This window comes from Populus euphratica, unplaced genomic scaffold (assembly GCF_000495115.2).
Source record: "Populus euphratica unplaced genomic scaffold, PopEup_1.0 scaffold107.1, whole genome shotgun sequence".
Taxonomy (NCBI): domain Eukaryota; kingdom Viridiplantae; phylum Streptophyta; class Magnoliopsida; order Malpighiales; family Salicaceae; genus Populus; species Populus euphratica.
Genome location: NW_011499994.1, coordinates 250,355 through 271,169, shown reverse-complemented (window position 1 = coordinate 271,169; position 20,815 = coordinate 250,355). Strand labels below are relative to the sequence as shown.

At 28.9% G+C, this 20,815-nt stretch overlaps 1 protein-coding gene across 1 annotated transcript; it reads right to left on the bottom strand.

Moving 5' to 3' along the window:
• Window positions 1-13,367: 13,367 nt before the first annotated feature.
• On the bottom strand, window positions 13,368-17,530 carry LOC105140531 (WAT1-related protein At5g64700-like). The gene is made up of 7 exons (XM_011047399.1): window positions 17,237-17,530; window positions 17,046-17,108; window positions 16,727-16,843; window positions 15,142-15,394; window positions 14,646-14,804; window positions 13,965-14,116; window positions 13,368-13,728 (listed from the first exon to the last, which is right to left on the bottom strand). The coding sequence occupies exons 1-7, from the start codon at window positions 17,407-17,409 to the stop codon at window positions 13,560-13,562; spliced, it is 1,086 nt and encodes a 361-aa protein (XP_011045701.1). The 5' UTR covers window positions 17,410-17,530; the 3' UTR covers window positions 13,368-13,559.
• Between the last annotated feature and the right edge of the window lie 3,285 nt (window positions 17,531-20,815).

Below are 20,815 nucleotides of genomic sequence, written 5' to 3'. Positions count from 1 at the left end.
CCCTACACCAAGCAAGCAAACTTACCCATTTATATTTTATGATAATGTATTAATATTTTTTAATGTATTTGTAGCGTAGTTTTCTTGTATATTTAAGTGTTTCACAAAATTTTCATATAGAATTAAAATTTGATTTATACGTTAGGATTTTTTTTGTAATTTGGAAAAATCTGAATTTATTTGTAATTTGGAAAAATCTGAATTTATTTGTAATTTGATGAAATTGATTTTGAATTTGATTTATAATTTAGATGTTTTATAATAAAAAAATGATGGGTTATTAAATGTGTAAAATCATATTTTTTCAATTTTATTGGTATGTTGAAAATCTTGGGGAAATTGAGTTTTTATGAAATTGATAACAATTAAATGGTATTAATTTAGATTGAATAAATTTGAATTGAACAAATGATAGATAATTAGTTGGGTACTAATTAAATGTTGTTAATTGGATTTATTCAATTAATATTTTGCCATATTGTTATATTTTTGTACAAAAATAATAATTAGTTATTACATTGTAAATTTATTTTTAATTACCAAAGTTGAATTTTGAATTGATTGTTATATTATTAAGAAATTTTTCCATCATTATTCTATATAAGTTTCCTAAGTAATGGATATTTATTATTGGATATATCGAAATTTACACCAAAGTTGTATAGGGAAAATTATTGTAAAGTGGTTAAAAGTTTTATTAATTTTGCACTCTTCAATATGAAGAATATTAGTAGGGGAGGAATTAAATGTCTGACACGAGCAAAAAATTGATGTTTTCTCCTAAGTGTAGGAGTGTTGAAGTAATAAATAACCCAGTAAGACCAGAATTAAACCACAAAGATATTAACTATATAAATTACAAATAATAATAATAATAAATTAAAGAGGATTTTGAAATGTAAGATTATTATAAGGATTAAACAATATCAAGGTTAAATGATCCATTAATTGTATTAAAAATAAATATAATATAAACTCTTTTTATTACTTAACTGGAAATCACTCATAAAAAAGATTTCAATCTGATGATTTATTATTAATAAATTATTATAAATTGTTAATATGATCATATTAATTATGTTATTTAAGTAACATCAAACTTTTAAATATTGTCAGGAATTCATAATGTTAACTTATATTAACAACAAATCAAGTTTCTTGTATAACATAGATGTAGGTTATACCATACGATTGGCTATGAAAGTGTCAAAAATTTATTATGCTAAGTGTTATACAATACAAATCTAAATTAACCATTTAACGAGCAAGTTATTAAGAATTAATAAGATAAAAATAATAAAACATGTTAATAGCAAGTTGTTTAGGATATCAACATTGAAGTCTATATTAAGTTTATATTATACTTATCCTCACACCATTAGTGAAACCTTTCCACCTATATATAATAAAATTAGTTAAACATAATGAAAAAGAGAAATATAAATAAATAAAAGGAGAACATTATTATATAAGTACAGTAAAGGAAATTAAAGACATAAATAAGATATTAATGAAATTATAACATGAAATAAAACTAGAACATTAAAGTACAAAGAAAGAAAGCAAGAAAGGAAATGATCTTAATTTATAATGAAGATGCCTAAATACATGGAAAATGTCTATTTTTATACATATAAAATCAAACCTAAATTCAAGTTCTACAACTCCAGTGATGTTCCAATAACTGAATAGTGTTCTAGTTTGGACTAAACCAGCATCTCTTTTCTAAGCTTAACCCTATTTTTTTCTTCTCAATTTCGGTAATTAAACTCATCAATCAATCCTTTAATTTATGTGGTTGGCCTGAATTTAAGATGAACATCTACCATAAATTAAAGGTATCTTATATTATTAGACATGTTATTATAAAACATACTCTAGTTAAATGATGAGTGCTTAAAAGTGCATTTTTATTAAGGTTTTCTATCATCATTTTGCACTTGAAGTATCAATAACTCCTTAACTAAAGCATGTTTTATAATAACATATCTAATAATATAAGATACCTTTAATTTATGGTAAATGTTCATCTTAAATGCAGGCCTATCACATAAATAAAAGGATTAATTGATAAGTTTAAGTACTAAAATTGAAAGGGCAAAGAGATAGCCAAACTTCGAAAAGAGATGTTGGTGTAGTCCAAACTAGAACACTATTCGGTAATTACGTCATATCTGGTGTTGTAGATCTCAAGGTCTACTTTATATGGATAGAAAGGTAAGACATAGGCCTACAACTTTCATGGGAGTTTAAAATTTTAAAAAGATGTTTTTAAATCTAAATTGTAGTAACAACAAAAAAGTCCAAATCTATTTTGTAGCCTAGACAATATTTAGTGTTCAGCCCATATCTCTAGTTCTAGAAGTCTAAATGATTTCAATTTTTTTTCTAAAAAGTTGAGATAATTTTCTATAACTTTCACATGGAGGTTTGATTCAAATTCTAATGTTGTCAATGATGTTTTATTCAAATAAGAAAATATAAGGATTGTCACCAAGTCAAGAGTTGGCTATCCACTCATCAATTAGCCATCAAATCAATAGTTTCTAATTTTGGCCTATAAAAGGAGATATTTTCCATGCATTTAGGTATCTTGATTTCTATATTAAGATTATGCTTTTGCTTCTCTCATTGTATTTTTGTAGTACTTAAGTTTTGTTTTCATTAATATCTTATTTATGCCTTTCATTTCTTTTCCTTTATTTAGTTAACTTTTATTGGATTTATGTTCTTATCTTGTTTATTTATGTTTCTCTCTTTCATTATGTTTACCTAAGTTTATTATATCAAGATGAAAAGGTTACACTAATGGTGTAAGAATAAGTATACTGTAAACTCATCATGGACTTTAATGTTTGATACTAAAATGTTTTGTATTTGTTATCTTGTTCACTCTTAATACTTTGCTTGTTAAATGGTTAATCTAGATTTATGTTGTATAACACTTGGTACAATAAATACTTGACACTTTCATAGCCTAATTGTATGGTGTAACCGACACTTATGCTATAAAAGGAACTTGATTTGTTGTTAACATAAGTTATAATCATGAATGTTTGACAACATTTACAAGTATTAGCATTATTCGAATAAGATAACTAATGTAATCATGTTAACAATTCATAATTCGATAAGAACCTCCTTTATGTGTAATTTCTAGTTGAATAATAAGAGTTTATACTATACTTGTTTGAAATACCATTAGTGGACCCTCTCATCTTGTTATTTGTTGTTATCATTGTTTAATATTCATATTGATCTTCCATCTCAAAGTTCTCATCAACTTATTTATTATTACTATTACTATTACTATTATTGTTTATAATTTATACAATTAACCTTCCTATGGTTCGACCCTAATCTTGCTGGATTATTTATTATTTCGATACTCGTGCACTTAGGAGAAGATATCAATCTTTTGGTTGTGTCATTAAGGATTTATTAAAACTTCAAGTGCAAAATGATAATATAGATCTTGATAAAAATACACTTTTAAGTACTAACCAATATCCATATATGAAGTGTAAAAAAAAGTCACCAATAAGATGATATGTTGATGAATCTTTTATACAAATGGTTTGTTAAAAAATACTTATGTTAGTTTACACACAAAGAACCATATGTTCCTTACAAAACCATATTAGAAATGATTATTAGCTCAACATCTAGTTCTCGTAACATATCAGACCATGTTAGAAAGGACTATTAACTCAACATTTAGTTCTAGTAATATACATAGAGTTGTAGATGATAACAATAAGTGTTATAGGAGTATAGTGATGGATGCAATGAGAATGAATTATAATTATCTAGGTGAAGGTCCACGTGTAGAGGAAGAACTAAATGTTGATACAATTAGGTTTTTTGAACTTCTAAAAGATTATGATGAATAATTATAGGATGGGTGCGCAAATCATAGTAAATTATCAGTCATTGCACAAGTGTTTACCATTAAGCCTAATAATGGTATAAGTGAGGCTAGTTGTGATAACATAATTGAATAAGGAAAAAATAATTTTACTTGAAAGAAATAGGATGAAAGACAATTTATATACTGAAAAAATTCATGATGAAACTCCTTGGCATAAGAACTAAAAAATTGATATGTGTCTAAGTTTTTTCATTTTGTAAAATGATGAAAATATAAATTTAAAAAACATGTGGACATGTTAGGTATAAACTCAATACAGATAGGGTAAACATGCAGACATGCCAGGTATGAACTCAACATAGATATGGGAATAACACTTGTCGTATATAAAAAAACAAGATACTTCCAAATCACTCTTAAATTGCAAATGTTATTTATGTCTTCGAAAACATCCAAGCACATGACATGGAATTATTCACATGATACAAAGAATGGAGTCATTATGCATCCTTTCAATAGTGAAGCTTCCAAGCAATTTAATGGGGTACATCCTTAGTTTTTAATGAAACCATAAAACATGTGTCTTGGTTTATGTATAGATAGGTTTAATCTATTTGGATCATTTATCGCACCCTATTCTTGTTAGTTGGTCATACTAACAGTATACAATTTGCCCTCGAGGATGTGTATAAGGTTAAAATTCATATTCTTATCTATAATCACATCCTGTCCTTACAATCTAAGTAGGAATATATTTTTTCCTTCAATCATTGATTGATGAGTTGAAACAGTTGTGGGCATTTAGTGCTTTGATGTGTGATGTTGTGCAAAGAGAAGTTTTCTGATTTTGGTGTGATCCATAATTGGATAAAGCGAAGTATTTTTAAGAAAAAACTTCTTTATTGAAAGACTATTTTCTTTTGCCATGATTTGATTATATGGATATTGAGAATAATGTATTTGAAAATATTTTTAACACAATAATGAACATCAAGGAAATTTAAAGACAACATAAAAACTATAATGGATATAGCTTTATTTTATGACCTTCAGATATGGAGTTGCCTAATAATGGAGTATGTATGGGAAAGCCTAAAGCCATATTTTCCTTAAACAAAAAAAAAAGCACAATTTCTTATTTATGAATGGCTTAAAAGACTATGATTCATAATGGATATGCTTCAAACATAATATATAATAAAGAGTCATAACTAACATATGTTTATATAAACACTTATTCCAATTGCATATAAGAGTTTATCAAAAGGGATATTAGATGCATTGACAGAGATTAGTCACCTTTTTAGATATGTTTTCTTGAACAAGGTTCATAAGCACTATGTTTTTTAATATGTTTTGAGATTATTAAAAGTTATCCTTAAGAGACTTTGTGAATTAATTGCTAAAAGATAAGAATTTCTATATTTTATGTTTCGAACTTCTTGTGATAGGTTTTTCACCTAGTTAGAATTTCAAAATATGAACGTGGGATTAATCAAAGTTGAAGTACACATATCAAGCATTCCATAAAGGTATTATAAAGAAAAAAAACTGAGTTTTTTTAGTGATTAGTACTTAAAAGTATATTGTTTATCAAGGTTTTATGTTATCATTTTGCACTTAAAGTATCAATAACTCCTTAACTAAAGCATGTTTTATAATAATATAAGATACCTTTAATTTATCATAAATATTCATTTTAAATGCAGACCTATCACATAAATGAAAGAATTGATTGATGAATTTAAGAACTAAAATTGAAAGGACAAAGAGATGGCCAAACTTAGAAAAGAGATGTTAGTGCAATCCAAACCGAAACACTGTTCGGTAATTGAGTCATATCTGGAGTTGTAGATCTCAGATTTAGATCTACTTTATATGGATAGAAAGGTAAGACATAGGCCTACAACTTTCATATAGAGCCCAAGACTTAAAAAGGTCATTTTCAAGTCCAAATTGTAGCAACAACAAAGAAATCTGAATCTGTCTTCCAGGCCGAGCACTGTTCAGTGTTTGGCCCATATCTAGAGTTCTAGAAGCCAAATGACCTGATTTATTTACACAAGAAAGCTGAGACAATTTCCTACAACGTTTATGTTTTTAAGTGGCTCTAATTTTGACGTTATCAATGACGTTTTGGGCAGACAATAAAAGATAAGGATTGTCACCAAGTCAAGAGTTGGTTACCCACTCATTAATTAGTCATCAAATCAATAGTTTCCAATTTTAGCCTATAAAAGGAGGCATTTGCCATGCATTTAGGCATCTTGGTCTCCAGATCAAGATCATGCTTTTGCTTTCTCTCTTTGTATTTTTTGTAATGTTTATGCTTTGCTTTCATTAATATCAAGTTTATACCTTTCATTTCCTTTCATTTACTTAGTTAACTTTTATCTTATTTATGTTCTTATTTTATTTATTTATTTTTCTTTATTTCATTATGTTTAGCTAAGTTTATTATGTCAAGGTGAAAAGGTTACACTAATGGTGTAAAAATAAGTATAGTGTAAACTTAATATGGACTTTAATGTTTGATACTAACATGTTTTGTATTTGTTATCTTGTTCACTCTTTAATACTTTGCTTGTTAAATGACTAATCTTGATTTATGTTGTATAACACTTGGTACAAAAAATGCTTGGCACTTTCATAGTTCATACTGTATGGTATCACCAACACCTAAGTTATGAAAGGAACTTGATTTGTTGTTAACATAAGTTATAATTATGAATGCTTGACAAGATTTACAAGTATTAGCATTAATCGAATAAGATGACTAATGTAATCATGTTAACAATCTTCTTCTTCTTCTTCTCCTTCTGTTTCTTTATTATTATTATTATTATTATTATTATTATTATTCTTGTTGTTGTTGTTGTTGTTGTTGTTATTGTTGTATTATTATTATTATTTATAATTTGTACAATTAACCTCCTAGTGGTTCGACCCCGGTCTGGCTAGGTTATTTATTACTTCGATACTCCTGCACTTAGGAGAAAACATCAATTTTTTAGTCATGTCATTTAGCCCTCTAAATAGACTTATAAAAATTAGGTCGGAATCCTACTTGCAATAAGATTCCTTGTTTGCATGCTAAACATTCGAACGAGCATTTCTTAAGATTCAAATATCAAAATTAGGTGATTCAAAAGCTCAAATTAATCTACACATCCAAGGATACAATGTTTTTAAAGGATGTTAGGTCGGATAAAACTATTTTGAAGGAAAATATCCAGATGCAAGTTAAAGGAGATTGGTCTTCTAATTTGATAAGGAAATTAATGATGGGGAGTTTTATTTTGAGAAGGTATCTGAGGGGATAAGAAAGATTGTTTTCTATAGCCTTTAACCTTTTTTATCTTTAGCCTTAATCTTATTATGAAATCCACCTACTAAGATACAAAAATATAAGAAGATCAACTAGATGAGTGGGTTTTTTTGTTTACTACTGGAATTTGGAGAGAGATTATCTTGGCTGAAATTTTCAAAGACCATGAGCAACTAATTCCTAATTTTAGTTTAAGGGAAATACATACCATCTTCATTATCAAGTTGTGAGAAGTAACATTATCCTTGTAATTCTTTCATATTAAAGTATTTTTTTTTATTTAGAATTATTCTATTGATTTTTATTTAAGCTTATTGAGTTGTATTGAGATGACATGTATGCTTTCTAGTTTCTTTCGATCCATAATTATTGTTAGAGACTAGAGTAAGAAGCAAAAGAATTAATTTGACTATAACAACTTTCATTTTGATTTATTAGGAAAGAACAAACTAAGTTAAATTGTTAAGTTTTTAAATATTTACTTAGAATAATTTCACAGACTTTACTCCTAAGGCTATTTACCTAGTGAATAAGAATTGTTTTTAATATTAAATTCTTTTGATGGTAAGAAATTGATTAGAAAGCTTTGTCTAATTAATTTACTCAAAATCTCATTAATTTCCCTTAGCTTTAAGGGATATCAAATTTATTTGCTTGATGTGAAAGAATATTTATTTTACTTTGATAATAAATAAATTGATAGAAATGGATGTATATACCCTTGAACTGAATGAACAATATATCAATTTATTATTTTTAGATTTAGATTTCATTTCTTTAATTTTTTTTTATAAAAATCCCTTGTTTTTTTTAATTTCAATATCTTATAGGAAGATTAAACAAAATTTCTCTTATGTTCAACTTCGTTTTCACGATCATAAAATTAATTTATTTTGTTTGTGATAGTAAAGTTAAAATTATATTTTGAAGGTTCCGATGACTGACAATGTTGCATTCACAACAAATGGAGCAACTTAAAAGGAACATCACTGACACGACTAAAAGGTTGATGTCTTCTCCCAAGTGCAGGAGTGTCGAAGTAATAAATAACCCGGCAAGACCGGGGTCGAACCACAGGGAGGTTAATTGTACAAATTATAAACAACAATTATAAAACAACAATAACAATAACAACAACAACAACAAGAATAATAATAATAATAATAATAATAATAATAATAATAGTAATACTAATAATAATAGTAGTAGTAGTAATAGTAGTACTAGTAGTAGTAGTAGTAGTAGTAGTACTAATAATAATAATAAAGAAAGAGAAGAAGATGAAGATGATGAGAACTTGGAGATGGAAAATTAATGTAAGGATTAAACAATAATAATAACAAATGTCAAGGTTAGAGGTTCCACTAATGGTATATCAAACAAGTATAGTATAAACTCTTATTATTGAATTGGAAACCACACACAAAGGAGGTTCCAATCAGATTATATATTGTTAACATGATTACATTAGTCATCTTATTCAATTAATGCTAATTCTTGAAAATCTCGTCAAGCATTCATGATTATAACTTATGTTAACAACAAATCAAGTTCCTTTCATAGCTCAGGTGTCGGTTATACCATACATTATGGGCTATGAAAGTGCCAAGCATTTGTTGTACCAAGTGTTATACAACATAAATTAAGATTAGTCATTTAACAAGCAAAGTATTAAAGAGTGAACAAGATAACAAATATAAAACATGTTAGTATCAAACATTAAAGTCCATATTAAGTTTACACTATACTTATTCTTACACCATTAGTGTAACCTTTTCACCTTGACATAATTAACTTAGCTAGACATAATTAAAGAAAGGAAAATAAATAAACAAAATAAGAACATAAAAGTTAACTAAGTAAAGGAAAATAAATGAAAGGCATAAACTTAAAAGCAAAGCATAAACATTACAAAAAATACAAAGAGAGAAAGGAAGAGCATGATCTTGATCTGGAAACCAAGATGCCTAAATGCATGGCAAATGCCTCCTTTTATAGACCAAAATTGGGAACTATTGATTTGATGACTAATTGATAAGTGGGTGGCCAACTTTTGACTTGGTGACAATCCTTATCTTCTCTTGTCTGCACAAAACGTCATTGATAACGTCACAATTGGAGCCAGTTGCAAACATGAAAGTTGTAGGTAATTGTCGCAGCTTTCTTGTGTAAACAATTCAGCTCATTTGGACTTGTAGAACTCCAGATATGGCCAAAATACCGAACAGTGCTCGGGCTGAAAGACAGATTCGGGCTTCTTTGTTGTTGCTACAATTTGGACTTGATAATGGCCTTTTTAGATCTTGGGCTCCATATGAAAGTTGTAGGCCTATGTCTTACCTTTCCATCCATATAAGATTCAGCTCATTTGGACTTCTAGAACTCCAGATATGACCCATTTACCGAACAGTGTTCCGGTTTGGATTGCACCGACATCTCTTTTCTAAGTTTGGCCATCTCTTTATCCTTGCAATTTAAGTTCTTCAAGTCATCAATCAATCCTTTCATTTATGTGATAGGCCTGCATTAAAAATAGACATTTACCACAAATTATAGGTATCTTATATTATTAGATACATTATTATAAAACATATTTTAACAATTTGGACTTGATAATGGCCTTTTTAGATCTTGGGCTCCATATGAAAGTTGTAGGACTATGTCTTACCTTTCCATCCATATAAATTGGACCTAAATCTGAGATATATAGCTCTAGATATGACCCAATTACCGAACAGTGTTCCGGTTTGGATTGCACCGACATCTCTTTTCTATGTTTGGCCATCTCTTTATCCTTGCAATTTAAGTTCTTAAAGTCATCAATCAATCCTTTCATTTATGTGATAGACCTGCATTTAAAATGATCATTTATCACAAATTAAAGGTATCTTATATTATTAGATATATTATTATAAAACATGCTTTGGTTAAGGAGTTATTGATACTTCAAGTGCAAAATGATGATATAAAACCATGATAAAAATGCACTTTTAAGTACTAATCAATCACTAAGATAATCTGTAAACTTGAGATGATTTTTCCTCTCTTTTTGTTTGACTTAATGGAACATTTGCTTATATATTTAGCATATGAAGCAAAAGTTAGAGGCTTTATACAGTATAGATGGATGAATCTTTTCGAGATATTAAGGATTATATGCATCATAAGTTAGTAATGTCTTTTTTAATATTTTTGGTCATTCAATCTATATATGTTTACCTTTATATAAGTACTTGTTCAACCCCAAAAAAATGTTAAAAACAAGATGCATGATTTTTAGTAGCTCATTACCTTTAAACTTTGTCCTCTAAAAATATTTGTTTAATTCAAACATACCATTAAATTAATAATTACATGTTCATATAATCAACCATTATTAATTGATTTTTAGGTTCACAAATATAAAAGTTTCATGAATGATAACTTTAATAATGAAATTATCAATGGAAGTTTCTTTGTTTTAATAAAGCTAGTTTAAAGAACATCCTGCATAGATGCTCATAGTTGAGGCTTGGTGGGGAAGTTTAAAGTTAAAACATGAACAATCAATTAATAAAATATATTTTTAAAATTTCAAAACTAATATTTTATGAAATGATTACAATGAAGATTTTTAGTAGGACAAGGCAAACTCTAAGGTGGGAAGGCAATTATAGGAAAATCACAGCACAACTATGAAAGTCTTATCGTGTTAAGTTTAAATTGTTTATTGAATTGTAATCTTTATTTGTTTATATATTTTTGTTTAACAAGTTTATAAATAAGGTTGCATGATTTCTTGGATAACATGCACATCTATGATAGGAGATATGCCTAGTCAAATGACTTTGAGAAATGGAATAATTTTTTACCTCTCTACGTCACTAAGAGCAAATAAGAGAGATATCTAAAGTTATTCACATCAGAAGGTTTGAGGAGGCGTTCACGGAGTGACTCATCTAATAAAAATAAGAAGACTCACGATTCTATTAGTAAGTATACCAATGAATCGCTTCCTTTTACTAACCAGACAAAGTGTCTGGCTGGAGAACATGGTTTAATTTTAAATATTTTTCTTTAAATTATAGTTATTATTTGTGATAACATTTAACTAAATATTTATTTTATAAGCTACACAGCTTGGACACAAGTTAGCTCCGTTATATTTATACATGGAAATACATTTATAGAGGGAGGTTAGACAAAAAGGGATGTAGTAATTTTTAGATAACCGAGTTGAGGTGTTTATTGTAAGTCAACTTTTAAACCTCTTGTACATTGTCTAGACTAATTTTTGTATCCATATCTTTAACTTGTTTATTTTGTAGTGTAGGAGTAATATAATGTTGGCATATGCGCGAAACATAGAAATGACCCTTTAACCCATTCAAAATACATTCTAGAGTTGTGTTGGGAGGTTGTAGCAATCAATAGACCTAATATGACTATAATATGTGATATGAGATTATGATATAGTGTCTCAACCATTAGTACTCTACAATCCAAAACGAATCATCCATCATAAACGACTGAAGAGTTGGTTAAACAATGAATTGGTGCTCAAATGGCCAAAATGGAATCAAAATATAAAGAACAAAAATAAACAAAAATAAACAGAGATGATTGCATGTGTCTAGTCATTATCCCCCCTTACGGACCTTCATAAGATTCTCCTTCCCCTCCATTTGCAACCTCTTTTTAATGCTTATAAATATTTGTAATTGACTTTTATATATATTAAATGTATTCTACAAGTGAAGTTTTTTTAATTGTTTTTTAATGTTGTTTAATATCAATTTTTTTACAGCATTAAGAAAAAAAATTAGCACACCACTTACCGACAACATAAAACTCTATCAATTATTTCATCAATAAAACATGCTTATTTTTCTTACAGAATTACATAGAGTTGCTAAGTGTTTTAATATAGACCAATAGAATCACTAATAAAATGTGGTTGCCCCTAATCTTGCTAGGTACCCATCAAAAAGATTAGATATATTACCAATTGATAATATGTCGAAGTTCATCAATAATATTTACTAATTAATATACCAATATAAATCAATCATCAAATATTTTTATCACTAATAATAATAATACCATTTTAGTCTAACCATTAATGATTAAATCAATAGAGAAATTACACACGAATGTGAAATCACTGATGTGACTCTAGTTTATAACACAATTTTGTTGAATATATTTTTGCCATAGGATAAATAATTATTTCATCAATGTAATATCGCATTGATATAATGTGTACTGAGGATAGGTAAAGGAGGATAGGTAAAGGAGACATCACTTACTTTCCAATAGCATCATTAAGTTATGTCAATCTTGTTACCTTGAAAATATAAGGCAAACATGCCCTTAACACCTTAACAATTGTTTATCCTAACAACACAAGCTTACTGTATGCTTTCAAGGTATTACGAAAATGAGTGATTTTTCAGAAAAAAAAAATTGTGAGTTGGATGAATTTACTTGCTTGATTAACTTACTTAATACAAAAGGATTTAATGAATATATTGTAAAACATTTAGGAAGAGTGATGGGATTGTCTTTCCTTCTCTTCATTAACAATAGTTATTGAAACTAAGTTCTTAGCAATACAAAAGGCATTTATTTTGAGTAGTGATTGTTGCTATATTTCTTTAAATAATAGGATTGTGGAGTCAAATTCTTATCATGTTATTACTTGGATTAAACAAAACAACATTACATGGTCATGAAGTTTGCAATGTGAATTCAATGATATTATTAATGCATGTATATGCCTTATTTTTTGTTTTTGAAGCATATTTATATTTATAGAAAGAAAAATCATGTTGCCGATCGTTTTGCTAAATAAAGAGTTCTTAAAAAATTGATTTAAATCCATGGTTATATCTTTTTTTACTATAGGGTTTTTAATGTTTGATCTTGTTTGAGTGAAGTTGTTATGTAAGTAAGTTTTCAAACTCAAGTACTGACTTTTGTGTTTGTTTGTTTCTTAAACCATTTTCTTAATTGTTATAACAGCTGCTTAATATATCTCTTGTATTTCATTAAAAGAAGTATATTTTCCCTTTTTTATCTTCAAAACTTCTTTTTTTTCCTCTTTGATTAGAGGTTGGAAGTTATTAGAAGAAAATGGATCCTGCAATTTTTCCAAATAATGAAACCAAAAAAATGGACACCAATATCCAATTAGACATTCTCTCTATTGTGCTCAACAGCTTTTTATACCACTCTGGGCTACAATCACAAATTATCTTATAATGGTGGAGACGAAAGTGTAGCTTTATTATCCACTTGGAATTTTTTCTTTTATAATTAATGCCTTTACAAGGGAATGGCCAATGGTGGTAGCATACATGAAAAGCAAGAACCTAAATGTTACACTAACAATGGGCCATTAGTTTCCGCTTGCACTACCTGTTTCAGCTCTAAGCATTCCCTGTCAGCTTCGTCTTTTAAACTGTTCTCATCATTCATTTTCTCTTCTTTTCTTTTTGCCCATAGAACACTATAAAGTCCTCCGACCAGCATGAGCCCACCCGAAACACTACGGCACAAGAAAGTGGACAAAAGAAATTAAAAACAATAGAACAGTGGCTAATTTAGAGCATAAAATTGATACTTGAGACAGAAAACATTATATAAATACTTATGGATGAGGGGATCCAATCGAGAATTTCTCATATATTGAGGATCGAATAGATTAAAATCCAATTGAGAAATAGTGTATAACTTAAGGTTAAGATTTCTTGCTGTGGATTACAAACAATTGAGGTTAAGTACCTTCCCAAAGTGATGGTCTCGCATAGGAGAATAGAAGACAAAATCATTGTAAAGACCAAAGTGAATGGAGTTGACATGGCCAAGAAAACTGGCCCTTTCTTCTCTATAACCCATGCTTGCAAGTAAAATGTAACACCAGTCACGACAATTCCCTGTCACAATTTGCATACGTTATATTAGCATATAGATACATGTATATTTTCTACAACTTATTTGAATTAATTATAAAAAACCATCGATCTTGTGAAGCATGAATCAAAGAATTATTTAATCCAAAAACTTAAATTGCTTGCTGATAAACTAGTATTAATACCTCATAATAATATAAAAAATACGAAATGAATATAATTTATAATTATAAAACTCAACCCGGTCAATAATCCAACTCAAGCCCCAAGTGTCATATTTGGGCTAGTCAAACCATATCAGCATCATTTTAAGATTTAAAACAAAAAAAATTTAAAAAACGTTATTTAAAAAAAAAAAGATCAAATTAAATTGTAAAGTGATCCACCAGGTCAATTCCCAATATAAAATCTAGCGTAAGATAGATTCTGGATTAGAGAAACACTAAATTGACATATCAGTGTTGGCAAGGTTTAAAAACACCGGTATAGTATCACCTTAGCGACTACAGTGTGATGCAAAGAAGATACTATAAAGAGTGGATAGATAATTTACACAGTAAGCTACAGCAAGAAGTCTGACGTTCCAGCCCAGCTCCCACTCACGAGGATCTCTTTCAGCGGCAACGGCAATGGCAAACAACTGAATTGTGCTTAGAAAGCACTGAAGAGTTATGAATAGAAGCTTTGATGGGTAATTTTTCAATACTCTTACCTGTCTCAAAACAGTGAGCAAAGCCATGACGAAAAAAATACATAAAACTAAAAGTTTAAACTGCAATTTAGACCCTGCGTTTCACAATATACTCCAGCCTTGTAAATTAAAATTTCACAATATTAACCATTCTTTTCTGCAAAGTTTCAATATGGCCTTTTGTGGTTAAAATCTAATTAATGGAAGCTAATCAATACTCATTTTTTTCCTAAACTGTTAGAGCTGAAGTTGAACCTTGTATAAAGTACAGGGGTTGGAATATAGTTTATTGAATTATAAAAACTTAGGTAGAGGTACCTGCAACATTTCATATATTAAAAATTGAAGAAAGAAGTACCTGCAACACTAGCCATAAGCCCCATAGAATATTGGACAAGAACAAGAGGAAGCAGCCCTTTATCCTGGTTTGGCTAGAAGGAATATGACTAATAATTCCTTGGCTGTTATGACTCCCAGAGAGGTGCTGAATGCACAAAAGATTAAAGTGAGGACCCTTGTAGAAGGCCAGGGTTGCTGCGCCAGCTATACATGCTACTATGCCTGCAATCTTGGCAATCCCTGAGACTGTCTTAAATTTCAACACCTCCATCCTGTAATTTCATACTCTATAAGTTAATCCATAGAAACCTGAAGTTTCTTAGCTCTAAACTACATTGGGTATCAGTAATTTGCAAAAAAAGAAAAGAAAAAGTTCCAATTTGCAAATACATGAAATGATAAGTAATTTCATTGCTTTGCTTTTGTTTTTTAGCTCTAAACTACATTGGGTATATGATGTATATGCTTCTCCAGTCCACAGCCCCCACACTGTAATACGTACCAAGGCCACTGTAATCAATCAAGTCTTACGTGTTGAAATTACAAATTTGGTCCAATTTCTATAAAAAAAATAAAATTCGGGGAATATATAATTAAAAAGAAAAACTTGCAATTGGGTCCATGTCGAGATCAAATAAAACTAGCGTGCCAATCTCCATGCATGATGATTAATTCTTAAGAGATTACTAGCTAGTTGACGAAAAAGTAAAGTTAGTTCTAATGTTGGAGCTAGCTATAGTATAAGAATCCTAGATTTCTAATGGAGAGAAGAAAATTGACAAGAATCCTTGATTTAAAATGGATAAAAGCAAAGTTGACGAGAATAACAAGCTGATTGTACAATTTCTGTAGACATTCGTGGTAAAATAATGACATTCAAAAGGATGGTTAATTTGTTAATAAAGGGGGGAATTTTGATAAATAATTGATATCATGAAAAAATAAAAGCTAAAGAGCAATATTTTTCAAAGCAATTATGAACATACGTTTGAATCAAATCACTTTATTAACTAACATTTGAATCCAATTCGATCCATGAAATATATAAGCACAGAAAAAGTGTTAATATCCATTTAATTAATTTACTAGTGTACTAATTATTATCCATTTATTATTTAATAAATGTTCTTTAAGGTATTCCTACAGAATTTATGCCCATCAAAGTTAAGTGGTAGGGTTAAAAGTCATAACTAAATTCGAATAAGAAATTACAAAGCAATCGTACCAAAATGGGAGTGTCGTTGCTCATTTTAGATGCTTGTATAACAATGATACGACTACTCTAGCAACAGTTTGAAGAAGCACCATGAGATCATAGATCTCCAAGCACTAGCAAATTGCTTGTAGGTCGGTCTCGAAGTGGGAAAACATGAAATTTCTTTGAAGGTGTACATGACCATTATGCCGTGCCAAGGTGGTGAACATCAATTTTTTTTTTTTTTTAGTGATGTATTATGGATTGATGAACGTGAGACTAGAAACCTAAAAAGAATCAGCGTTCCTTGCTTTTTCAAGAAAAAAACTATATATGAACTCCGAAGCTCGTTTGTGTTGATGAACACCACCTTGCTTGTACTTAATAATGGAAGTTTGACGGTTATTACCTGAGTAGAAGAGCCAAGAAGAAAGTGATGACAGGAAGGCAGTTTGAAATTGCAGCAGCCAATGTCGCGGTTGCATAGATGATGCCAATACCAAATATATCCAAGCAGAAACTAATTCTGATCAAATTGAAACCACAAAAGAAAATAACATTTTCAAATTGTTTAGACACTAATTTATTGTTCAAGAAAAAGATCGAAATACTCTCAGAACATTGAATATATATTCAAATTGCTTTAAAACCAAGGTCGTGCATGTTGATCATGGTAAGGACTCGTACTCTAGAAAAAAAGTAGTTGTAAACTGAAGTTGAATACATACCCAAATAGAGCGAGGAAGAAAATCTTGCTGAAGGTAACAAACGATAGTGGAGGTCTATTTTTCCTATAAAATTAATTCAAGATTAAATAATTGTCAACTTAATTTCAACATCTTGATTAATAAAGATCAAGATGATCATACCAAAAAAAAACAAAGAGAAAGAAAAACATGGGAATTGAATAGAATTATACCATTCGAAATAGAAGGCAAAAGGGGCTAAGAAAAGAGTTGCCGCAGCCTGTCTGTAGAAGACAAACACATAGTTGTTCATACCACCATTGAAAGCAGCCTTTGAGAGCATGAACATTCCACCATAGATTGATTGCACTAAAAGCACAGCCAAATAAGGCTTCTTTTCACCCATTGCTCAATGAAAATATGTATATATCAGAGCTTCAAAAGAAAATTATATAAGCTAGCTAGAACTTCAATATGGTTAAAGCTACAACAAATGTTGAAAGATAGGTTGCATGTTTGGTTATGTTGAGCAAGGTTTATATAAGATTAACATTCAAAGGGTAATAATGAGAACATCCGATGTAAACTACTGGCCTCTTCTCTATTGGGACGTGTGTGGCCAAGATAGGAGGCTACTTTATTACCATAATAAGGGACCACCTAAAGGTTTTTTATAATGGTGTCTCTATTCACTACTCCGGCAGCGATTGTATTTCGAATTGAAACCTTTGATAGCAACTTGAGCGAACCTCTCTTTTCACGAGGGCCTTGGTGGTATGTACTACTATAATTCTAGTTTCTCATCGTGTGAGTACATTTGTATCTCGCATCCATAGTGCATTTGCATTTTTCTCGAGAGGTACCTACTTCTCCTTGGTTTTTAGAGAAAACTAGATAGCTGTTATATGCTATATTATGGGCTATCTCAATTTTTTCAACTTATAGAAAAAAATAAGATAACATAGGAGTTATTTTTTTTAAAAAAAATAAGATTTTAGTCATTGACTTCATTATTTTTTAATAAGCTTGTATAATTTTCATAATACAAATAAAAAAATGCAACTATAATAAATAGTGACAAAAATAATTGATAGCAAAAAAAGATTAAAAAAAATTGACTCTAGCCTATCCTAGTTAGTATGTTAAAACTACGATCTAATCATAATATTAAGGTATCTGACACAAATAAAATATTGATGTCTTCTCCCAAGTGCAAGAGTTTCGAAATAATAAATAATCAGGCAAGACCGGGATCAAACCACAAGGAGGTTAATTGTATAAATTATAATAACAACAATATAACAACAATAAGAATAATAATAATAGTAGTAATAGTAATAGTAATAGTAATAATAAGAGTAATAATAATAAAAATAGTAATAGTAATAGTAATAATAAAAGTTATAGTAATAGTAATAGTAGTAGTAGTAATAATAATAGTCGTAATAGTAGTAGTAATAGTAGTGATAGAAGAAGAAGAAGAAGTTGATGAGAACTTTGAGTGCAAGATCAATGTAAGGATTAAACAATGATAATAACAAATGTCAAGGTTAGAGGATCCACTAATGATATTTCAAACAAGTATAGTATAAACTCTTATTACTCAAATGAAAACCACACGTAAGAAAGATTCCAATCAGATTATACATTGTTAACATGAGTACATTAGTTATCTTATTTGAATAATGTTAATACTTGTAAATGTTGTGAGGTATTCATGATTATAACTTATATTAACAATAAATCAAGTTCCTTTCATAGCATAAGTGTCAGTTGTACCATGCTGTTTATGCGATGAAAGTTGATTAATACTTAAAAGTGCATTTTTATCAAGGTTTTATATCATCATTTTGCACTTGAAGTATCAATAACTTCTTAACTAAAGCATGTTTTATAATAACATATCTAATAATATAAGATACCTTTAATTTGTGGTAAATGTTCATTTTAAATACAAGCCTATCACATAAATAAAAGGATTGATTAATGAATTTAAAAATTGAAATGGAAAGAACAAAGAGATGGCCAAAAGAGATGTTGGTGCAGTCCAAACCAGAACACTGTTCAGTAATTGAGTTAATCTAGAGTTGTAGATCTCGGATTTAAGTATACTTTATATGGATGTAAAGATAAGACATAAGCCTACACCTTTCATATGGAGCCCAAGATTTAAAAAGTACATTTTCAAGTCCAAATTGTAACAATAACAAAGAAGCTTGAATCTGTCCTACAGCCCACGAACTATTCAGTTTTTAGCCGATATCTGAGAAAATTTTCTACAACTTTTATGTTTTTATGTGTTTCCAATTCTGACATTATCAATGACATTCTAGGCAGATAAGAGAAGATAAAGATTGTCATCAAGTCAAGAGTTGACCACTCACTCATCAATTAGTCATCAAATCAATAGTTCATAATTTTGGCCTATAAGAAGAGGTATTTGCCATGCATTTAGGCATCTTGGTTTCCAGATCAAGATCATGCTCTTGCTTTCTCTCTTTTTATTTTTGTGACGCTTAAGTTTTGCTTTCATTAATATCAAGTTTATGTCTTTCATTTCGTTTTCTTTACTTAGTTAACTCTTATCTCATTTATATTCTTATTTCGTTTATTTATTTTTCTTTCTTTCATTATGTTTAGCTAAGTTTATTATGTTAAGGTGAAAAAGTTACACTAATGGTGTAAGAATAAGTATAGTATAAACTTAATATAGACTTTAATGTTTGATACTAACATGTTTTGTATTTGTTATCTTGTTCACTCTTTAATGCATTGCTTGTTAAATGACTAATCTTGATTTATGTTGTATAACACTTGGTACAACAAATACTTGGCACTCTCATAGCCCATACTGTATGGTATAACCGACACCTGAGCTATGAAAGGAACTTGATTTGTTGCTAACATAAGTTATAATCATGAATGCTTGACAAGATTTACAAGTATTAGCATTAATCGAATAAGATGACTAATGTAATCATATTAAAATTTATAATATGATTGGAACCTCCTTTGTGTGTGGTTTCCAATTGAGTAATAAGAGTTTATACTATACTTGTTTGACATATCATTAGTGGATCCTCTAATCTTGACATTTCTTGTTGTCATTGTTTAATCCTTACATTAATCTTCCATCTCAAAGTTCTTATCAAATTCTTCTTCTTATTCTTTTTCTATTATTATTTTTGTTGTTGTTATTATTATTATTATTACTATTACAACTACTCCTATTACTACTACTACTACTACTATTGTTATTATTATTGTTACTATTGTTGTTGTATTATTGTTATCTATAATTTATACAATTAACCTCCATGTGGTTCGACCCGGGTCTTGTTGGGTTATTTATTACTTCGACACTCCTGCACTTGGGAAAAGACATCAATCTTTTGGTCTTGTCAAAAGTACCAAGCATTTGTTGTACCAAGTGTTATATAACATAAATCTAGATTAATCATTTAACAAGTAAAGTATTAAGAGTGAACAAAATAACAAATATAAAACATGTTAGTATCAAATATTAAAGTCCATGTTAAATTTACAATATACTTATTCTTACACCATTAGTATAATCTTTTCACCGTGACATAATAAACTTCGCTAAACATAATGAAAGAGAGAAACATAAATAAACAAGATAAGAACATAAATAAAATAAAAGTTAACTAAGTAAAGAAAAAGAAATGAAAGACATAAACTTGATATTAATAAAAGTAAAACATAAGCAATACAAAGAGAGAAATAAAAAGCATGATCTTGATCTGGAGACTAAGATACCTAAATGCATGACAAATGCCTCCTTTTATAGG